Source organism: Epinephelus moara, chromosome 23 (assembly GCF_006386435.1).
Source record: "Epinephelus moara isolate mb chromosome 23, YSFRI_EMoa_1.0, whole genome shotgun sequence".
NCBI classification, from domain to species: domain Eukaryota; kingdom Metazoa; phylum Chordata; class Actinopteri; order Perciformes; family Serranidae; genus Epinephelus; species Epinephelus moara.
In genome coordinates this window covers 2,975,465-2,992,121 of record NC_065528.1, presented here as the reverse complement: position 1 = coordinate 2,992,121, position 16,657 = coordinate 2,975,465, and the positions used below count along the sequence as shown (strand labels likewise).

At 41.3% G+C, this 16,657-nt stretch overlaps 1 protein-coding gene across 2 annotated transcripts in view; it reads right to left on the bottom strand.

The window, feature by feature from the left end:
- Window positions 1-2,443: 2,443 nt before the first annotated feature.
- The window catches only part of caprin2 (caprin family member 2), a 55,732-nt gene continuing 41,518 nt past the window's right edge, over window positions 2,444-16,657 (bottom strand). The window contains exons 17-21 of one of the 2 annotated variants that reach the window (XM_050036053.1): window positions 9,794-9,938; window positions 9,528-9,692; window positions 9,291-9,352; window positions 7,196-7,250; window positions 2,444-3,680 (exon numbers count right to left, since the gene is read on the bottom strand). In XM_050036053.1, the coding sequence (XP_049892010.1) occupies window positions 3,109-3,680; window positions 7,196-7,250; window positions 9,291-9,352; window positions 9,528-9,692; window positions 9,794-9,938 (999 nt within the window). In that variant the 3' untranslated portion in view covers window positions 2,444-3,108. The remainder of the gene's footprint in view (window positions 3,681-7,195; window positions 7,251-9,290; window positions 9,353-9,527; window positions 9,693-9,793; window positions 9,939-16,657) is intronic. The other variant, XM_050036054.1, reaches the window with a different exon arrangement.

Below are 16,657 nucleotides of genomic sequence, written 5' to 3'. Positions count from 1 at the left end.
GGTTAGTTGCTTGATTGTTCATCCTCTCACTTAAAGAAACTCATTTTAAGGTCATTCAATATTTTCAGTCCCTGTGTCTCAAAGATTTTGGTCTGACATAAAAAGTAGTAGTTATTGCTGACGATTAATGACATCCCAACATTTGATCTCACTCACATTCTTTTTTATGTGGATAATTTGATCAGTCTCTGACATGATAAATATAACTTATACATATGGGTAAATGCCATATTCATTGTAGTAGGTGGAGGAAATAATAAGCCCTCCTTTAAGTGGTTTATAAATGACTTTAATTTGTTTTTCTTGTCACTGAAAAAATGAATTCTGGCAAGACTGCAAGAAAGATAAGTGTCAACTTTTCTCAATTCTTGTTGCTTTGAATTATGGTCCTTGTTTTAGATCTTGATGTTTTTGCTCCAGTTTGTGAAATTTTGTATGCTTGGTGTTTTGATGTATTAACTTATTTTTTATCATTGTTATTTATTTATTTATATGTAAATCTCTAGTCTATTTTATTTAGTTCATCAGATGTATTTCAAATAGTTATGACTTCTCTTCAGTCAAGCCTTTTTCCAAGGGCCTCGAAGATCGCAGTGATGAAACTCCTTTTTAAAAAAAAAAAAAAAAATCTAGTCTGGATGCCTCAGTAATAAATGACTACAAGCCGATATCATACCTGCCTTTTCTAGGATAAGTTTTTTCCAGCAACTTCCTGCTGTCTTGGTGCAAAACAGTTTCTTTATTGCTTTTCACACTGGATTTCAGCTGCACCAGAGCACTGAGACTGCACTTGTTAAGTCCTAAACGACATTCATCTGAACAGTGATGCATCCAAAATTTAAATTTTGGTATTGCTGGATCTCAGTTCAGCATTTGATATGGATGACTATAACATACTACTCAGACTAGGCTAGAAAAACTAGTGGGTTGGATTTTCTGGCACTGTGCTAAATTGGTCTGAGTCATATTTACAAGACAAAGACTATTTTGCCTCAATTATGAATCAGAGAGAACAAAAATTACAGAGTTCCTCAAGGACCCATTCTCAGCTGTCTCCTATTAGAAAAACATGCTCCCCCTTGCTCAGATTATGGAATATTACACTTTAACAAATTGCTGTAAAAATACAGGCAGATTCAGTAATGTACCATTCCAGAATACAGTAAAACACTGTAAAGCTTGATGCTCTTTGGAGCCAAAAACAACACTTAATAAACAGCTGTATGAATGTACAGCATTATGCAGTAATTATCTCTGCCATATGTAATTATTTTATGTCCTCTGCGACTACAACCTCTCATCCACATCACTTTCAAACATGTTGTAAAGATGTGTTTGATACTCCCCTTCTTTGGCTGAATTTTTTTCAGTTAATTTATAAATTATCTTGTCTGTGGCTCAGAGGCAGAGCCAGTTGTCCACTAAATGGAAGATCAGCAGTTATCCCTGGCTCCCCCAGTCTGCATGTCAAAGTATCCTTGGGCAAGTTACTGAACCCCTAATAGCTCCTGATGCCTGCTAAATAACAGGTGGCACCTTGTAAGGTAGCCTGGCCACCAGTGTTTGAATGTGTGTGAATGGGTGAACGTAACATGTAGTGTAAAAGCACTTTTGAGTGTTGGGAAGACAAGAAAGGCGCTATACAAGTGCAGTCCATTTACCATTTACTCATTTATGAGCTTTTCAGTGGATTTTTTTTTTTTTTACACAATACTACCAACAAGAAAAATACTTAAAATTTGAAAAATAACTGATGTAGATAGTTGTAGATTTTGTGCTGATGAGGATGACATTTTGCATTTATTTTGGTATTGTCTTGATGTTGCATTGTTCTGGCAGCAGGTGGCAGATTGACAAGCTGAAGAGGCAATCATTCTATATCCCCTTTAAATATTATTTGAGGTTTAGGATGATCAAAATATGTTATCATTGTAGTACTTCGCAAAATGTATGTAATGCATTGACTGAATGGATTGGCCACAAAAAAAGGATATAGACAGTCATGAATCACAGAAAACAAATCCTATGTCTTTCGTGATCCTGACCCTTCTCTAGTGCTACCAGCATGTTCCCATTTTCAGTTCCCAATGAAGTGTCAAAAACTACTGGACAATGAAATTTGGCACAGACATCCATGCCCCCCAAGGTTTAATGGCTATCACTCTGATGATTTCATAATCTTCTAGCACCATTTATTTTATGCTGAGAAGCTGAACAAAAATGTAATTTTGGTACTCCATTAATTTTCCAAGTCTGTTGAGTGGCATTGGGGACTTCTGCATATGTCAAAGAAGTTGTGTCTCTGGAGGGGGCAGACAACTTTTTTTTTTTTTATTATTTCAGCCAAGTGAACGTACTGTGCTGTAGGCAACAGAAAGTAGAAGATGCATGTCTAATTTAAACAAGACACCCATCTGTAATTGTAAATACATGACAAAAATCATGATGAAGCATCCAAACTTCACTGCTTATCTTTTTATTTAGGCACATATGGGGACCGCTTCCATCTCTTCACAGAAGTCTGTTAGTGCAACAATTCAGCCTTAAGTGTTCAACACCATACCCACCACCAAGAACGCAATCTTTACAGCTTCACATTCACACAAACAGTTAGGTGAGACTGAATGCATAGGAGCCCAGCAACAAGCGAAGTGCTGACGGCAGAGTGAGTTTAAATTCACTGGATGAATCAACCAACGATTGTGTTCATTAACTGTTTAACGGCTGGTCAGTCATCCAAAGCCATTCAGAAAACAAAGGCACAAATTCAAAACATTGCATTAGAGTTCTCACTGAAATCAGTGACCTTTGGGCTGAAGTACAGGTTGATTTACAGCAACATCATGAGCAACACGTTCATGGGAAATCAGTTTATGTCGTTTATGTCAAATGTAATCACAATCCCCATTTCAAATGTAGATAATAGCTGTGAGCGCAGATCATACCATTTGGCCACTGATGCACCTATGTTATGAATGGGCTTTATGGTGAAGAAAGGGCATCTGCATGCAGACTGACCACACTACTGAAATGTCAGTTAAATCACCATTAAATACAGTGTAAACAATCCACCAACTGGGAGAAGGGAGCCGTTTGTTCAACAAAAGTTCAATCCTGGTACAGCAGGAAGCCAGAAAAGGTGCTGTACTTCCATGTGCTGCCATAGATGGCACCACGGTGCAACCGAAGCCACACCTGGTCTCCTTGGAAGAGAGGCAGGATGGCGTGGTTGCTTGCCGTCTCATGATCCGGGGCTCCATCGTTGGCGTACGCAGAGACCATAACCTCTTCGTTTCGCATGAGATTAATATAGAGGGGCACGTTGATGGCAAGCTTCAGGATGTGGAAGATGAAGACGTAAGTTCCATTGACGGGGCATGTAAAGCGGCCGATGTGGGTGTCGTACATCTCCCCTAGGTTGCTGTGCAGCTGGTCAAACACAATGGGCTGATCCAGGTTGCCTGGGGCAAAGTTGGCAGTGCGAGAGGCGTTAAAGGCCACTCGCAGTGGCTGGGAGAGTGGATAGAGTTGCATGGGAAGCAGGGCATGATGTTGGCTGTGGGGAGTGAGAGGGACCTCAATGGTGGAGATCGACAGGGAATCTCCATGACCTGAGTCCACAATTGTAAACGCTTCCTCCCTGTCCGGGGTGCTCACTTGGGAAGAGTCACTCCAGGCTGCTGCAGAGTCAAGACAAAAAGCACAGTAAGGGATAACACAATGGACTCTGGTGCACTACGTGTTCAGTCCGGTTGAATTAGATGGTTTGTTTTTCCCCTTGGTACACTTAAGTGTCTAGGTCAAGTCACTAACAAATTCAGGAGGGGTTTGTCTGAGGTGGGAACGTGATTCAACCTCAATCTGAAAAAAAAACAAACTGTAAGGCGTACTCAATAAGTTTGAGGAAAACAGCTGTTGATGGTAATTTCACAACCCATGAAGCAAGCCGCTAGCTGGAGAATTAATCGCTGTCTGATCTGGACTAGCAATAAATAATGTTGCCTTCTTGATATATGGGCAGCTAGGACCTTCTTTCTGTGGTTGCTTTCTCACTCCCACACAGATATAACCAGTGAGTTTTAGTTCTGACCAGTAGGGGTGTGCCATATTATATTGTGCCTAATAATACCAGAATCATTTTTAATATGATATGAAAAATTCATACGTTGAATCTTGCAATATTTCCATCTGTTGACTTATTAACGTCATACTTTTACTCATGGTAAAAATAAGCATGAAAGGCTGAAAGTGAAATTAGTACAGATACCATGGTGGTCCCAAAAAGAGGAGCAGCATCAGTAGTGTGGAATAAACTGTGGCGCCCTGGGGTCATATTCACAAAGATTCTGAGAGTACTCTAAGAGCGCTCCTAACTTAGCCTAAAAACTTTTAGTAAGGAGTCTTAGTTTAGGAGTGATTTAGGAAAGTTCTCAGAGGAACTCTGAACAAGGAAGGGACAGAAACCTTTACCTTAGTGAGGAGAGTGGTTGACCCTGTTGCTAGATGTGATGCAGTCTTTTAACAGATATGATTGCTTGTCACAGACACACCCCCTTGTGAGCCTGCAAGGTGTGGACACCCAGTGGAAATGAAATGAACTGCATCACAATATGAGACTGTAAGTGTTGTCATTGTTAGTGTGAACACTTTACTGATCTAAGCTTGAGACAGACAAAAGTCATCACTGCTGCACTCTTGCATTTTTCCAGTTTTTCAAATATCTTAGTATTTTATTGCTGGCGTTATAGCATTATTTGGTAAGGTGGGAAATGTGTGCATATCCCAAATGTGATCGACCACGAATATTGTCCCTGCACAATTTCATCTGTAGCATTCTATTTAATCACCATCATTTTGTGTTTAGAGACCATTTGTGTGAGATGTTTCATCTTTACAAGGACCTAGTCTTAACTTCAAGGGGAAATTCTAAGAAAACGTCACAATTCTAAGAATTCTCTTAGGATTTTGTCACTAGGAGCAACTCTCTGCACTAGGAAGCTTTGTGAATATGGCACCTGAATGTTATACGAACAGCCCCGGACTTCTTAAGACTCTTTTAGTGACCTACCGCTCAGATGGAACTCATTCAGTGGCTCCTCTGGCAGCAGCACAGCGTCTCTCCCTCTCCTCTCTCGCCGTGTACACACAATAGTCTGTATCGTAAAGTGATTTTGTCATAAACCTTTGGTAATGTAAACCTACGCGATGCTCGCAGCTCGACAAAAAACTACATATATGTGAATGTGCAATAGTTATGGTAGCATAACGGCCATAGGTTACAGCGTGATGATTAGATGAGAAATGGCAGAGCATAAAGGTCCAGGTGGAAAGAAAAACCAACTCAATTATTTAGGATTTTGCTAACAGAAAAGGAAATTGATGATGAATGACGATGAATATCGTGATATTATTTTAGGGCCATATCGCCCACCCCTACCGGCAAGGCTTTTAGCGTTGCATTTTGATTAGTTTAAAAAATTTTTCTATGTGCAAAGAAACTGAGCCAAGGGAAAATTAATCAAATTCACAAGCTCATACACTGATTTGAGTAAGTAAACTGTAGGTTTGAAAATGTTTCTGGCTCTACACTTGTTTACCATATCATTTTGTGTAGAAATACATCAATTGCATCCACTTTGGTTCTAACAAATGTAGTTTATTTGAAGAAGAGAGCCTCCTAAATTCTGCTCTATAAAGACACAATCATCACTAATATATATATTTTTTTTTTTTTACCTCATTCCAAACTGAATTTCAGGAAGACTACAGTACTCTTAAGTCTAATGGACATTTCCATGGAGGGACTTGAGATTTTATCCTGGTCTCACTCTGAAGTCTTCCAAATCTGGTGCTTGGTCAGTGACTTCCGGCGTCAGACACAGACAAAACAGCTGTCCTTTCACGTCGGCATGACATGCAGCCTGGTGGCGTCAGGGCGAAATGCGGAAGGACAACAATAAAAGTTAAGGTGGTGGAAGTCCGAGTAGGGCGGGCAGATGGGGTGGTGAATGGGTCCAACAACCACCGACTTTCACCCAAGAAGCCAGTGTTCACTTCCTGTACGAGTGTTAAGCCAAACCCTGTTCTTCTTTCCTAAACCCAAACACATGCTTTTGTTGCCTAATCCCAAAAGTGTGTTGTACCGATGTAGTGTGTTTATTTTTAAGGACTGCAAACTGTATGTTTCCTGTGAAAACAGAAGTGTATTTTGAAAAAAGACGATTCAAGTAACAGGCTGAAGTTGACATGGTGTCTCAGAACATGAATAACCAACGCACTAAAGGTACCTTGCACATTGTATCATGTAAAGTCCATGACCAAATGTCGATATGTAACGAGGTCAGAGTAAGAATGTGTTTGAAATTTATATGAGGCAAAACATAGACTTGTACATTTGTCTTTATCCCAATAAACTGTATTTACACCTCCCCAAATGTAGTCACTCCATTCCCCAGGGGCCTTTCTTGCACACACAAGTGTTGCATTTGAGACATGAATGATATTTTCATCGCAGGATCCCTGGCTGATGATATGGCAGTTATATTTTGTACCCCAGCTACCAGGGACAGTCAATTTTGTAATACTTGATAGCAAAGCATATCCAATTTGTTATCCTCCATGAGAAACTGTACATAGTAATACACTACCAGACAATTAACAAAACTGTATACTAACCAGGATTTTCCTGAAAAACAATGTATCGACTGATACAAAAGCAAACCCTCTCAATCATTGCCTATAACGCACTTGGTGTATGGCAGTGTATTTATCTGCAGAAACTCTGCCTTGCCTGTTTTTATTTTATTTTCTTTTTATTTTCTGTGCTCGGGACGTTTATAGGTGTTTACCCACACAGTGCTCACATGAGGTTGGGGCTTTATAAAAAGGTATAGACCAGGTGCCAGACCGTAAGTGGTTTCTAAGAGACACTCAAAAAACGCAAATAAAGTGAGGCAAAACACCAAACGAGAATTAATCTAGGATTGGATTTTACCTTCACTGGCAAGCGTTTTCACAAACAGAAACCAGCAATCCTGCATAGTCTGCCTTTAAGTAGTGCTGATAATAGTAGCAGAATCAATACAAATTCTAATACCTATCCCTTCCAGCTGCCATTTGTCCAAAAGAACTAAAGTGGTTTGCCACAAAAGCTCTTCCCTAGGGGATAGATTAGAGTTGGAGCTTGTGTTCTTACCACTTGAGTTATGCCTCCCTCCTCCACGTCTATAGCTGTGTTGGTATCCAGAGTCCTGAGAAAATACAACAGATGAACTATACTGTAAAACAGGCTTCTTGGCTTGTGCTTATGTTTGTTAAATTACCTGTTTGCTTGACAGCTTTTTGTTGTCTGTAGCATACTGATTTACATAATGCACTGGTATTTTACTAGTAGTGGTTTCTCTAGTTTAAAGACATACAGTGACATGCAAGACTGTGGGCACCGTTTCCTCAGTTCGTAATGTAATTAAGAAATGGCAGTTTACTGGAACTGTGGAGGTCAAGTTAAGGTCTGGAAGACCAAGAAAACTTTCAGAGAGAGCTGCTTGTAGGATTGTTAGAAAGGCAAATCAAAACTCCCATTTGACTGCAAAAGACCAGCAGGAAGATTTATCAGACTCTGAAGTGGTGGTGCACTGTCCTACTGTGCAGTGACACCTGTACAAATATGACCCTCACGGAAGAGTCATCAGAAGAAAACCTTTCCTGTGTCCTCGAAACAAAATTTAGCATCAGAAGTTTGCAAAGGAACATCTAAACAAGCCTGATGCTTTTCGGAAACAAGTCCTGTGGACTGATGCAGTTAAAATAGAATTTTGGACGCAATGAGCAAAGGTATGTTTGGAGAAAAAAGGCTGCAGAATTTCATGAAAAGAACACCTGTCCAACTGTTAAACACGGGGGTGGATCGATCATGCTTTGGGCTTGTGTTGCAGCCAGTGGCATGGGGAACATTTAACAGGTAGCAGGAAGAATGGATCCAGTTAAATTTTAGCAAATTCTGGACGCAAACATCACACCATCTGTGAAAAAAGCTAAAGATGGCTTCTACAACAGGACAATGATCCTTAATACACCTTGAAATCCACAGTGGGCTACCTCAAGGAGGCACAAGGTGAAGGTTTTGCCTCTGCCTCTCATTTATAAAATATGAAATTAATATCAGCATAAAAACAGGAGTTGGACATCAGCTTGTATGGGAAAAATGAGGCAACAACAAATATCTCAAAGGTTCAAAGATTTGGACAAACTGCTTAACATACTGTAGGTGTTGGAATTGTTAGCATTTGTAGCTTGAGAAATGTAAAAAAAACATGTCATGCAACAACTTTGTTTTGCTGCTTGATGTAAGGAAAACTTGCACAGTTGTCATTTTCCCAAACTAATGTTACTGGCCAGGCCCCTCTTTAAGACATGTTACTTGTGCACGTGACATAGCCCAGCAGGGTTTGTTAAGAAAATTGAAACTCTCCTATGTGTGTGTGCATTGAAAACTACTGTGACCTGGCCTGCAAGTTCTGCAGCCAAAACATTAAAATCTCTGGTGGGTGATGTGCATAACATTGGTCATCTTGTTACTGCTGCTGGGAAACCTTGGATCCTGGCATTCATGTGGATATTACTTGACGTGCTCCACCCACCCGAACACCGTTGCAGACCAAGTAAACCCCCTCGTGGCAACGGCACTGGTCGCTGGCAGTGGACCCCCAGGACAATGCACCCTGCCACATCACAAAAACTGCTCAGGAATGACCCCAGGAATAGGACAAAGAGCTCAAGAAATTAACTTCAGATACCCCAGATCCCAATCTGATCAAACATCTGAGGAATGTGCTGTTACCCCAGAGGTACCCCCGATCCATGGTGGGTCCTCCTTGGACTGGACTTGGCTCTGACTTGTCAAGGCATGGATACAGGACTTCTGGATGGTGTCCTCTGGTGGCTGGCATCAGGGAGTTACTTTCAGATCTTTTGAGTCCCGTGGGTTGTGAGGTGGGGTACCAGCACATCTTACAGATGTTTGATCAGATTGGGATCCAAGGAATTTGGAGGCCAGGTCGATGCCTTGAGCTCTTCGTCTCGTTCCTTGGACCATTCCTTAGCCATTTCTGTGGTGTGGCATGGCGCATTGTCCTTTTGGGGGGAGTGTTATTGAGGAGTGCCGTTTCCATGAGGGGGGGTAATCTGGTCTGCACTGGTGTTTAGGTGGGTGGAGCGTGTCAGGTGGCATCCACGTGAATGTCAGAGCCCAAGGTTTCTCAACCGACGATTGATTATAGTGATTCACTTACTCTAGCAGCATAGAGGAGAGAGCCAGAGTCCCTCAGATGAGTCTGGGGAATGTAGGATCCTCCTAAGAGTAGAAATCAGTGATAAGCTTCAGTACTACAGTCAAATTCATTTCAGCCCAAGTTTTAGCCAGAAAGCGACAGGACTACTCTACAACACCTGATTCTGAACAGATATCTAGCAAACGGAGGGAAATACAGGAGTGGTGAAAAATGAAAAGGAAAGCCGAGGATAGATACCTCGATGCCAACCAGAAGAGCGAAAGGTTTGTGCCAGTCCCTTGCCGCCTCGTGCCATACCTCTCACAGATCCTCTGTGGCCTTGACGACCCATGGCTCCCCCAGACTGGCTAGGGGACAGGAAGATCTGTCCAGTGTTACCCACTGTCTGATCTGACTGGTACGCTAGAGAGATGATTCAGCACAAATGGGTCTCAGATAATTAGCTGTTGACAATTCAGCCAATGACAGTTGAGAGTTTAGGAACAAACATTTGATCAACATACCCTGTTGTGATTCGTCTTCTGAGGGAGCAAACTCAGGTGGCGTTTGGGTACTGGCAGTGCTGTACCTGGACTCAGCAAAAACTGCAGAATCTAGTTTGTAGTTCAATTCTCCATTGTGAGGTACTGAGGTATTCACCTTGAAAACCTACAGACAGAAAAAAAAAAGTTCTTCAATGAAGCTTGCAGACAGTTTGCAAAGCCCTGTTCAGATTACATCTACATCTAGTTAATACAGACTGTAGTTCACATCACAATTGAGTGGCCACAATCGATTTTTCTGATGGAGTAAGGGCATCTGCATTTAAGATTCAAGACCTTTATTTGTCCCCGAGGGGCAATTGATTCTGACGCAGTAGCAATAAAAACAACAACAAACAACAATGACAACAACAAGGTTGACACACACAAGGCAACAGTCACATCAAATCAGTCGTAACTAAATAAATAAAAATGCATACATGAATAAAATGTGAACTAATGATGATGCTACCTGTACTGTACAGAGTTAAGCAGTGAGATGGCAGAGGGTATGAGGGAGAATTTGTATCTGTTAGTTTTGGCTAATGGTTGTCTGAGGCAGGAACCAGAGGGCAGGAACTTAAATTCTGAATGCAGGGGGTGAGTGCTGTCGGACATGATGGATTTTGCCTTCTTTGATAGCTGGTTATTGTACAGTTCTGAAAGGGTTTTTTGCTGAGTGCCAATGATTTTACTGCTGACTTTTGTTATCTTGGTTAATGAGTTTTTCTGTTTCAGATTGAGTGATGCAAACCAGCAAATAAAAGAAAAGGTGACAACAGACTCAATAAAAGATCTACAAAACATTGCCAACAGATCTGTCGACCTGGAACTTTGCCAACTTCCTTAGACAAAGCAGACGCTGCTGGCTTTTCTTGATCAGCATGTCGGTGTTTTTCTCAAGAGTCAGTTTATCGTCAATTATGATGCCCAGGTACTTGTACGAATCGACAATCTCCACAATTTCTCCATTTACAGTGGCGTTTACAGGGGCAGGGTGGTTACGTCTAAAATCAATGCACATGTCCTTTGTTTTTGTGACATTCAGTTCCAAAAAGGCTTTATTGCACCACTTTAATATAAATAAGTAAATATTCTATTTACTACAGGGACTTTAGCATTTCCTGTCAGATACAGACTTAAAAAACTTGCTTTACTTGACCAGAACAGGCAAATTCACTGTGTTTGAGGTTTGTCATGCTTTAACTGTGGTAAAAAGCTAGGCAGCCCTTCCATGATTGAAAGCATTTGCATTTACACTGACATGACACACATTTGGTGGCCACCACCATTTACACCTTATGTGTCTTGGGCAGATCAGATAGCTATCCAATATCAAGGTAGACAAGTGTAAATGCAACCAAGTAATATAAGAGTGATTGATTGATTGATTATTCAAGTATTAGCAAATGTTATTATTCAGGCTATTCTTAGCGATTACCAAACAGCCTCAGGTGCATTAGCACCATACTCTGGAATGAAGCAACTGATTTGCACACAGCCTGCTATGCAATCAGAGTTGTTGAACAAAAATGCATAAATGTAGCTGAGTAGGGCAAGACAATATTCGGCAGGGTTGTGTTTTGGGTCTGTTATGTTTGCACATGTTACTCTCTCGGTACTGCCCTCCTTTGCTCCTCACCAGTGGTTGAGCGCACCTGCTCTTAAAAAGGTAAGGGTACTTTGCCAATTTTCAACCAGATTTGTATCAAAACAATGTTGGTATTAAGTGTAAATGAACTTTGTTAATCTTCCTTGCATCTAACCAGTGCCTAGATATCCCTTCTTGCCCCCCGGCGAAACTCTGCTGGATAACATAATTTACGTAATCCAGTGAAGTTTGGTTGGCTCTCAGGCTGTTGCTCAAACTACAGGTGGTACTTCTGCATTTTTTGTATTGCCCACCACCCATGCCGCCATTGTGGACAAAAGAGGATAGAAACAGATCAAGAGACAGACCCGCCCCTCTCTGGCGGCTCTCTCTCTCAAACCTGGACCGAAATCTTATCAAACGTTAAAACTAGGCAGTGCTGATTGAATACATCAAGATTATGTTACTGCATTGCCTAGTTCTAGTCTACAATGTTTTTAGAAACATATTTTAGCGCTGTGTTTAGCTGCAATAGCAAGAGTTTGTAAACAGGAAGTGGGCACCATACTGTTTCCTGCACATTAAAAACAGAGGCTGAAAAAACTGAGATTAAAGTAAAACTAGGTAGAGCTGATCAAATATAAACCAAGATTCTGTTACTGAGTTGCCCATTTTTCGCCTCAAATCTTTGCCACAAACATGTTTTAGCGCACTGTTCAACTGTAAGAGCTTGAGATCATATCTTGCCAGCCGGCCGTCATTGTTTCAAACAAATGTATACATTATGTCACCAACTAGCAGGAGCGTTTATTGTACAGGTGTGGGGCAGTGCATTCTGGTAGCTGTAGGTTTTCTCCCTCTTGAGCAAAAGAGTCCTTTTTCTCTGTTTTCTGGCTCTAATTAGTGGTTCTGTAGCACCAATTTTACAAGCATTTGCATCTATTTACCTGTATTTTTAAGTGGTGACTTAATAGCGTATGCTGAAGTTTGCTTGATTTAGAAGTTGAACTGTGGTTTGCCTGTGTAAGTCACTCTCCTCTTCTGTTTTGTAAAGTAGTTTTCAGTTTGTCTTTGAGCCTTGGTTTTAACATTTTATTTACGGTTCACAAATTCCTTTATTTTTACTTATACTCTGCTTCTATGATTCTTGTTCTCCAGTTTAATTTTGTTGTTATTCCCCAGATCCCCTGGGCTTAATCGGGGAATGAAACATTCACAATAATTTTTCCATTTTCATCAATATCAATACTTATCATATGTTGATACAGTGATATATTGATAATGCTGCCAGTTTGAGGACTATACTAATAATGACTGAATTAGTTATTATCATTAGTTAACCTTTAGAATATTGTCAATTTAACATATAAAATAGAATAACAGTAAGTGTGCATACATGTCCAAAAGTGGGTCGCAGGTCCATTCTGAATGGACCACAAGTGACTTGCGAATATGTCAAGTTTGTAAAAAACAAGCAATGAATTACTGGCGCATAGCTTTTATTTCAAAGTGCCATTTCCTGCTGTAGATCAATTGACTAATGGACAGCTACTTCACAGAAATGGCAAACTAGCTTGACAACATAGCCAAACCAAGTATGATGAAGAATATATTAAACTGTGTGAGCCTTGAACAAACGACTAAGGAGAAATCTGGACCGGCTGGGAACCACTGGTTTAGAATATATTTTGAAATAAAAGATGAGTTTATTCTTCAGTCCAAGTGCATTTTGTGTCAAATTTGAAGAAATTCCCTCACAGTTTTGAGCTATCACATTCACAAAAATGAGAGACAAGGTCATAGTGACCTTGACCTTTGACCACCAAAAACTAATCACTTCATTGTTGAGTCCATGTGGACATTTGTGCAAAATTTGAAGAAATTCCTTTGAGGCGTTCTTGAGATATCATGTTCACAAGGATAGGATGTATGTATGTATGGACTGACAGACAACACAAAAACATAATGCATCTGGCCACGGCTATCAGCATAAAAGCATGTTGCTCCTCCTCCTGTTTTATAATGGCATTTGCTAGAATCTACTGCAGCTGTTGGAAACAACCTTTCGAGCCAAGTAGTCTCCAACACAACTGTCAAATCAGCACTACCTAGTTTGCAAGTTTGATTGCAGTTCATGAGCAGCGACTGACCGCTGTGATTGATTGTTTTCATTCACGAACGATAAAACCATTAGAAGCACAATGAGGAGGCTGAAGAACATGTTTTTCACAGACTGTCTCGTGTACTGCTGTGTGGATATAGCGACAATTTCAGCAAATATGACAAAATGTTACTTTATATAAGTTATCAGCTACAGCCTTAATGGAAACTAGAGCCCTTACAGCAGCAATGTTTCAGAGACTCTCTAGGGACAGCTATGGTGTGCAAGAAAAGGGTCATGTGACCATGCGGGGTAGCCAAAATAGCACAAGTGCTAGCAAGCTTTTCCACTGGATCAGACCATCTTTGGCCCAAAAATTGAGCACAGAATTAGTTCAGGCAAGACACGATGTCAAGCTTAGCTCATGTCCATAGCTACTTTAGCTGATCTCAAGCAGCTCAATCAACTGATAGGTCAGCTGACTGATGGAAGGGAGTCAGCTGATAGATCACATGATTCCCTTCTATGCAACTAATTGACAAATCTCATTCAGGGCACTGTATTTACACTACTTTGGCCTGCTTATTGTTGCTGCTTCCTCTGCAGGCTGTTTCACAACCCACTTCCACCCTAGCTTCTCCTTCGGTTCTCAGGGGGTCTTTGTTGCTGCTCTCCCTGCCTAGGTTTTCCATGTAGGCACATAGAAGGGCAGGAGGTTTGTTCTTTCTGCTTTAAGGCTTTCCACGTAGGCGCATGGAAGGGCAGGAGGGAGGTTTGCTCTCTCTGCCTTAAAGGGGAACTAACGTTTTTTTTAACCTGGGCCCTATTTTCCGATCTACTTTTGTTTAAATGAGTGATAGGATGTTCAATATTTGACATTTCTCCAGTACGGAGCTTGGGCTGACCTGTCTGCAGCCCGTGAGCGTGCTATATTAAATGATAGGGCACTCAGACAACGTCAAAATACATCCACTAAAAGTGCATTTTTTTTCCACACAGGCTCGGATTGTTAGTATAATTATCCGACAACATAACGGAAAGGAGAAATGAACGTCTGTGTTTACCTTTAGCTGGATTCGGACATGTTCCTCTGCCTGTTGCTGCTCCCTCTCTCTTCTCGTCCGCTCTTCAATTTCAATGAGCTCTGCGTCCATGTACATCCATGTATTCCGTGTTCAAATAAATACAGGCGGTTATCAAATTCAGATAGCTCATCCAGATCCAGTTGGTCAAAATCGGGTAAACATTCGGACGTTTGTTGTGGCAAGTCAAAACGCTCACTCAGAGAGTGAAAGTCTGGCTCTGAAATCTCACGTCTCGTGAGATTTGAGTTGTTGCAGGAAGTTACCGCTGGAGTGACCTTACAAACGCGAGGAGTTACTCTGTTTGGAGTAGTCATGGCTGAATTTTTACCTGATTTTGACCAACTGGATCTGGATGAGCCATTTGAATTTGATGACCGCCCGTATTTATTTGAACACAGAGTACACGGACGCAGAACTCATTGAAATTGAAGAGCGGACAAGGAGAGAGAGGGAGCAACAACAGGCAGAGGAACATGTCCGTTATCCAGCTAAAGGTAAACAGATATTGAACATCCTATCACTCATTTAGACAAAAGTAGATCGGAAAATAGGGCCCAGGTTGAAAAAAACATTAGTTCCCCTTTCAGGCTTTTCATGTAGGCGCATGGAGGGAAAAGGTGTGCCATCTCTGCCTTAGGGTTTCCATGTAGGTACATGGAACAGGGCCATACCGCCAAATATTATATCAAAAATGGAAATAAAGTTCTTTGATTAGAGTGGTCCTCATTGAATTACTTTTAATGTACAGTCAGCAAGGCTATTTTAAGGAGGCCTTTGGCTGATCCATGACCCTCGCCTCCTGCATTGCTTCCCTTGACCTGGAATGCATCATGTCTATGACCCGTCTGCCAGCTCCTCATACCCTTCAGCATAATAAGATCCAACACAGTGCTAGAATCAAGATGAGGAGAAGGCTTTGCAGTGCAAAGTGTAAAAGCTAAGGCCCCATGACTGGATGTCAAAACATATTCAGAGACCTACAGATATTTGGGCTTTGATTGCATAAATCCCAAAAGAAAATGATGCATACTGTACTTCTGTTAAAGGGATAGTTCAACATTTTGGCAAATTCGCATGTTGCCGTAATCCCTATAGTCATATGCGTAGGTACATTACCTTTAATTGTAAGTGCGTGCTGTTCTGAGATCGGTGGGGCAGAGCTGCCCGCTGAAATGGAGGTGAACGGTACAGGTCCCTCTCTCCCTCAAAACTAATCAAATACACCATCAAATGACTCCAAAACGCTCTTGTGGACAACTTGTAGCTTACACATTCAACACGCTATGAAATAATAATGTAATATTACGAGACAGTTGTTTTGAAGCCAAATGCAGAGCCGGAACTACATTCCAGACATACAGTACTTGCTGGGCGGAGTGATTTCAAACAGCGTATGTTTAGTGCAGTTACTCCCGTCATCAAAACAACAAGTTTGTTGAGAAGAAGCCAGAATATACAGAGGAAGAGTTACAGGTTTTGGAAGAAGAGAGAGCAAGAAGAGAGGATGAGGCTGCCGAGCAACCAGGGGCTGAGGGGAGACCCAGAGCCGGTGGTGTAAATGTGGGGCTTACTGGCCACTTTATTAGGTACACCTGTGCAATATAAATATAGAGTACGCCTCAAAATAATCACCGGTGGGGCGTCGGTGGCTTAGTGGGTAGAGCAGGTGCCCCATGTACAAGGCTGTTGCCGCAGCGGCCCGGGTTCGAATCCAGCCTGTGGCCCTTTGCTGCATGTCATCCCCTCTCTCTCTCTCCCCCTTTCACACTTACCTGTCCTGTCCATTAAAGGCAAAAGAGCCCAAAAAATATCTTAAAAAAAAAAAAAAAAATCACCGGAACATGGGGAGAACATGCTAACTCCACACTCATAAATCACCACAACTCCTGAAGGAACAACAACATAAAATGTTCCCTAGCAGTCTGTTTATTCCCAGCAATGAGAAGTAATGCCAGTCACTTCACTATATGCTCTGGGCAAGCACTTATCCATAACATAACCACAACAACATTTGCATTTTAGCCTTATTTACCATGCTTGGGTTGTAGGCTAATGTTACTCAACATGGA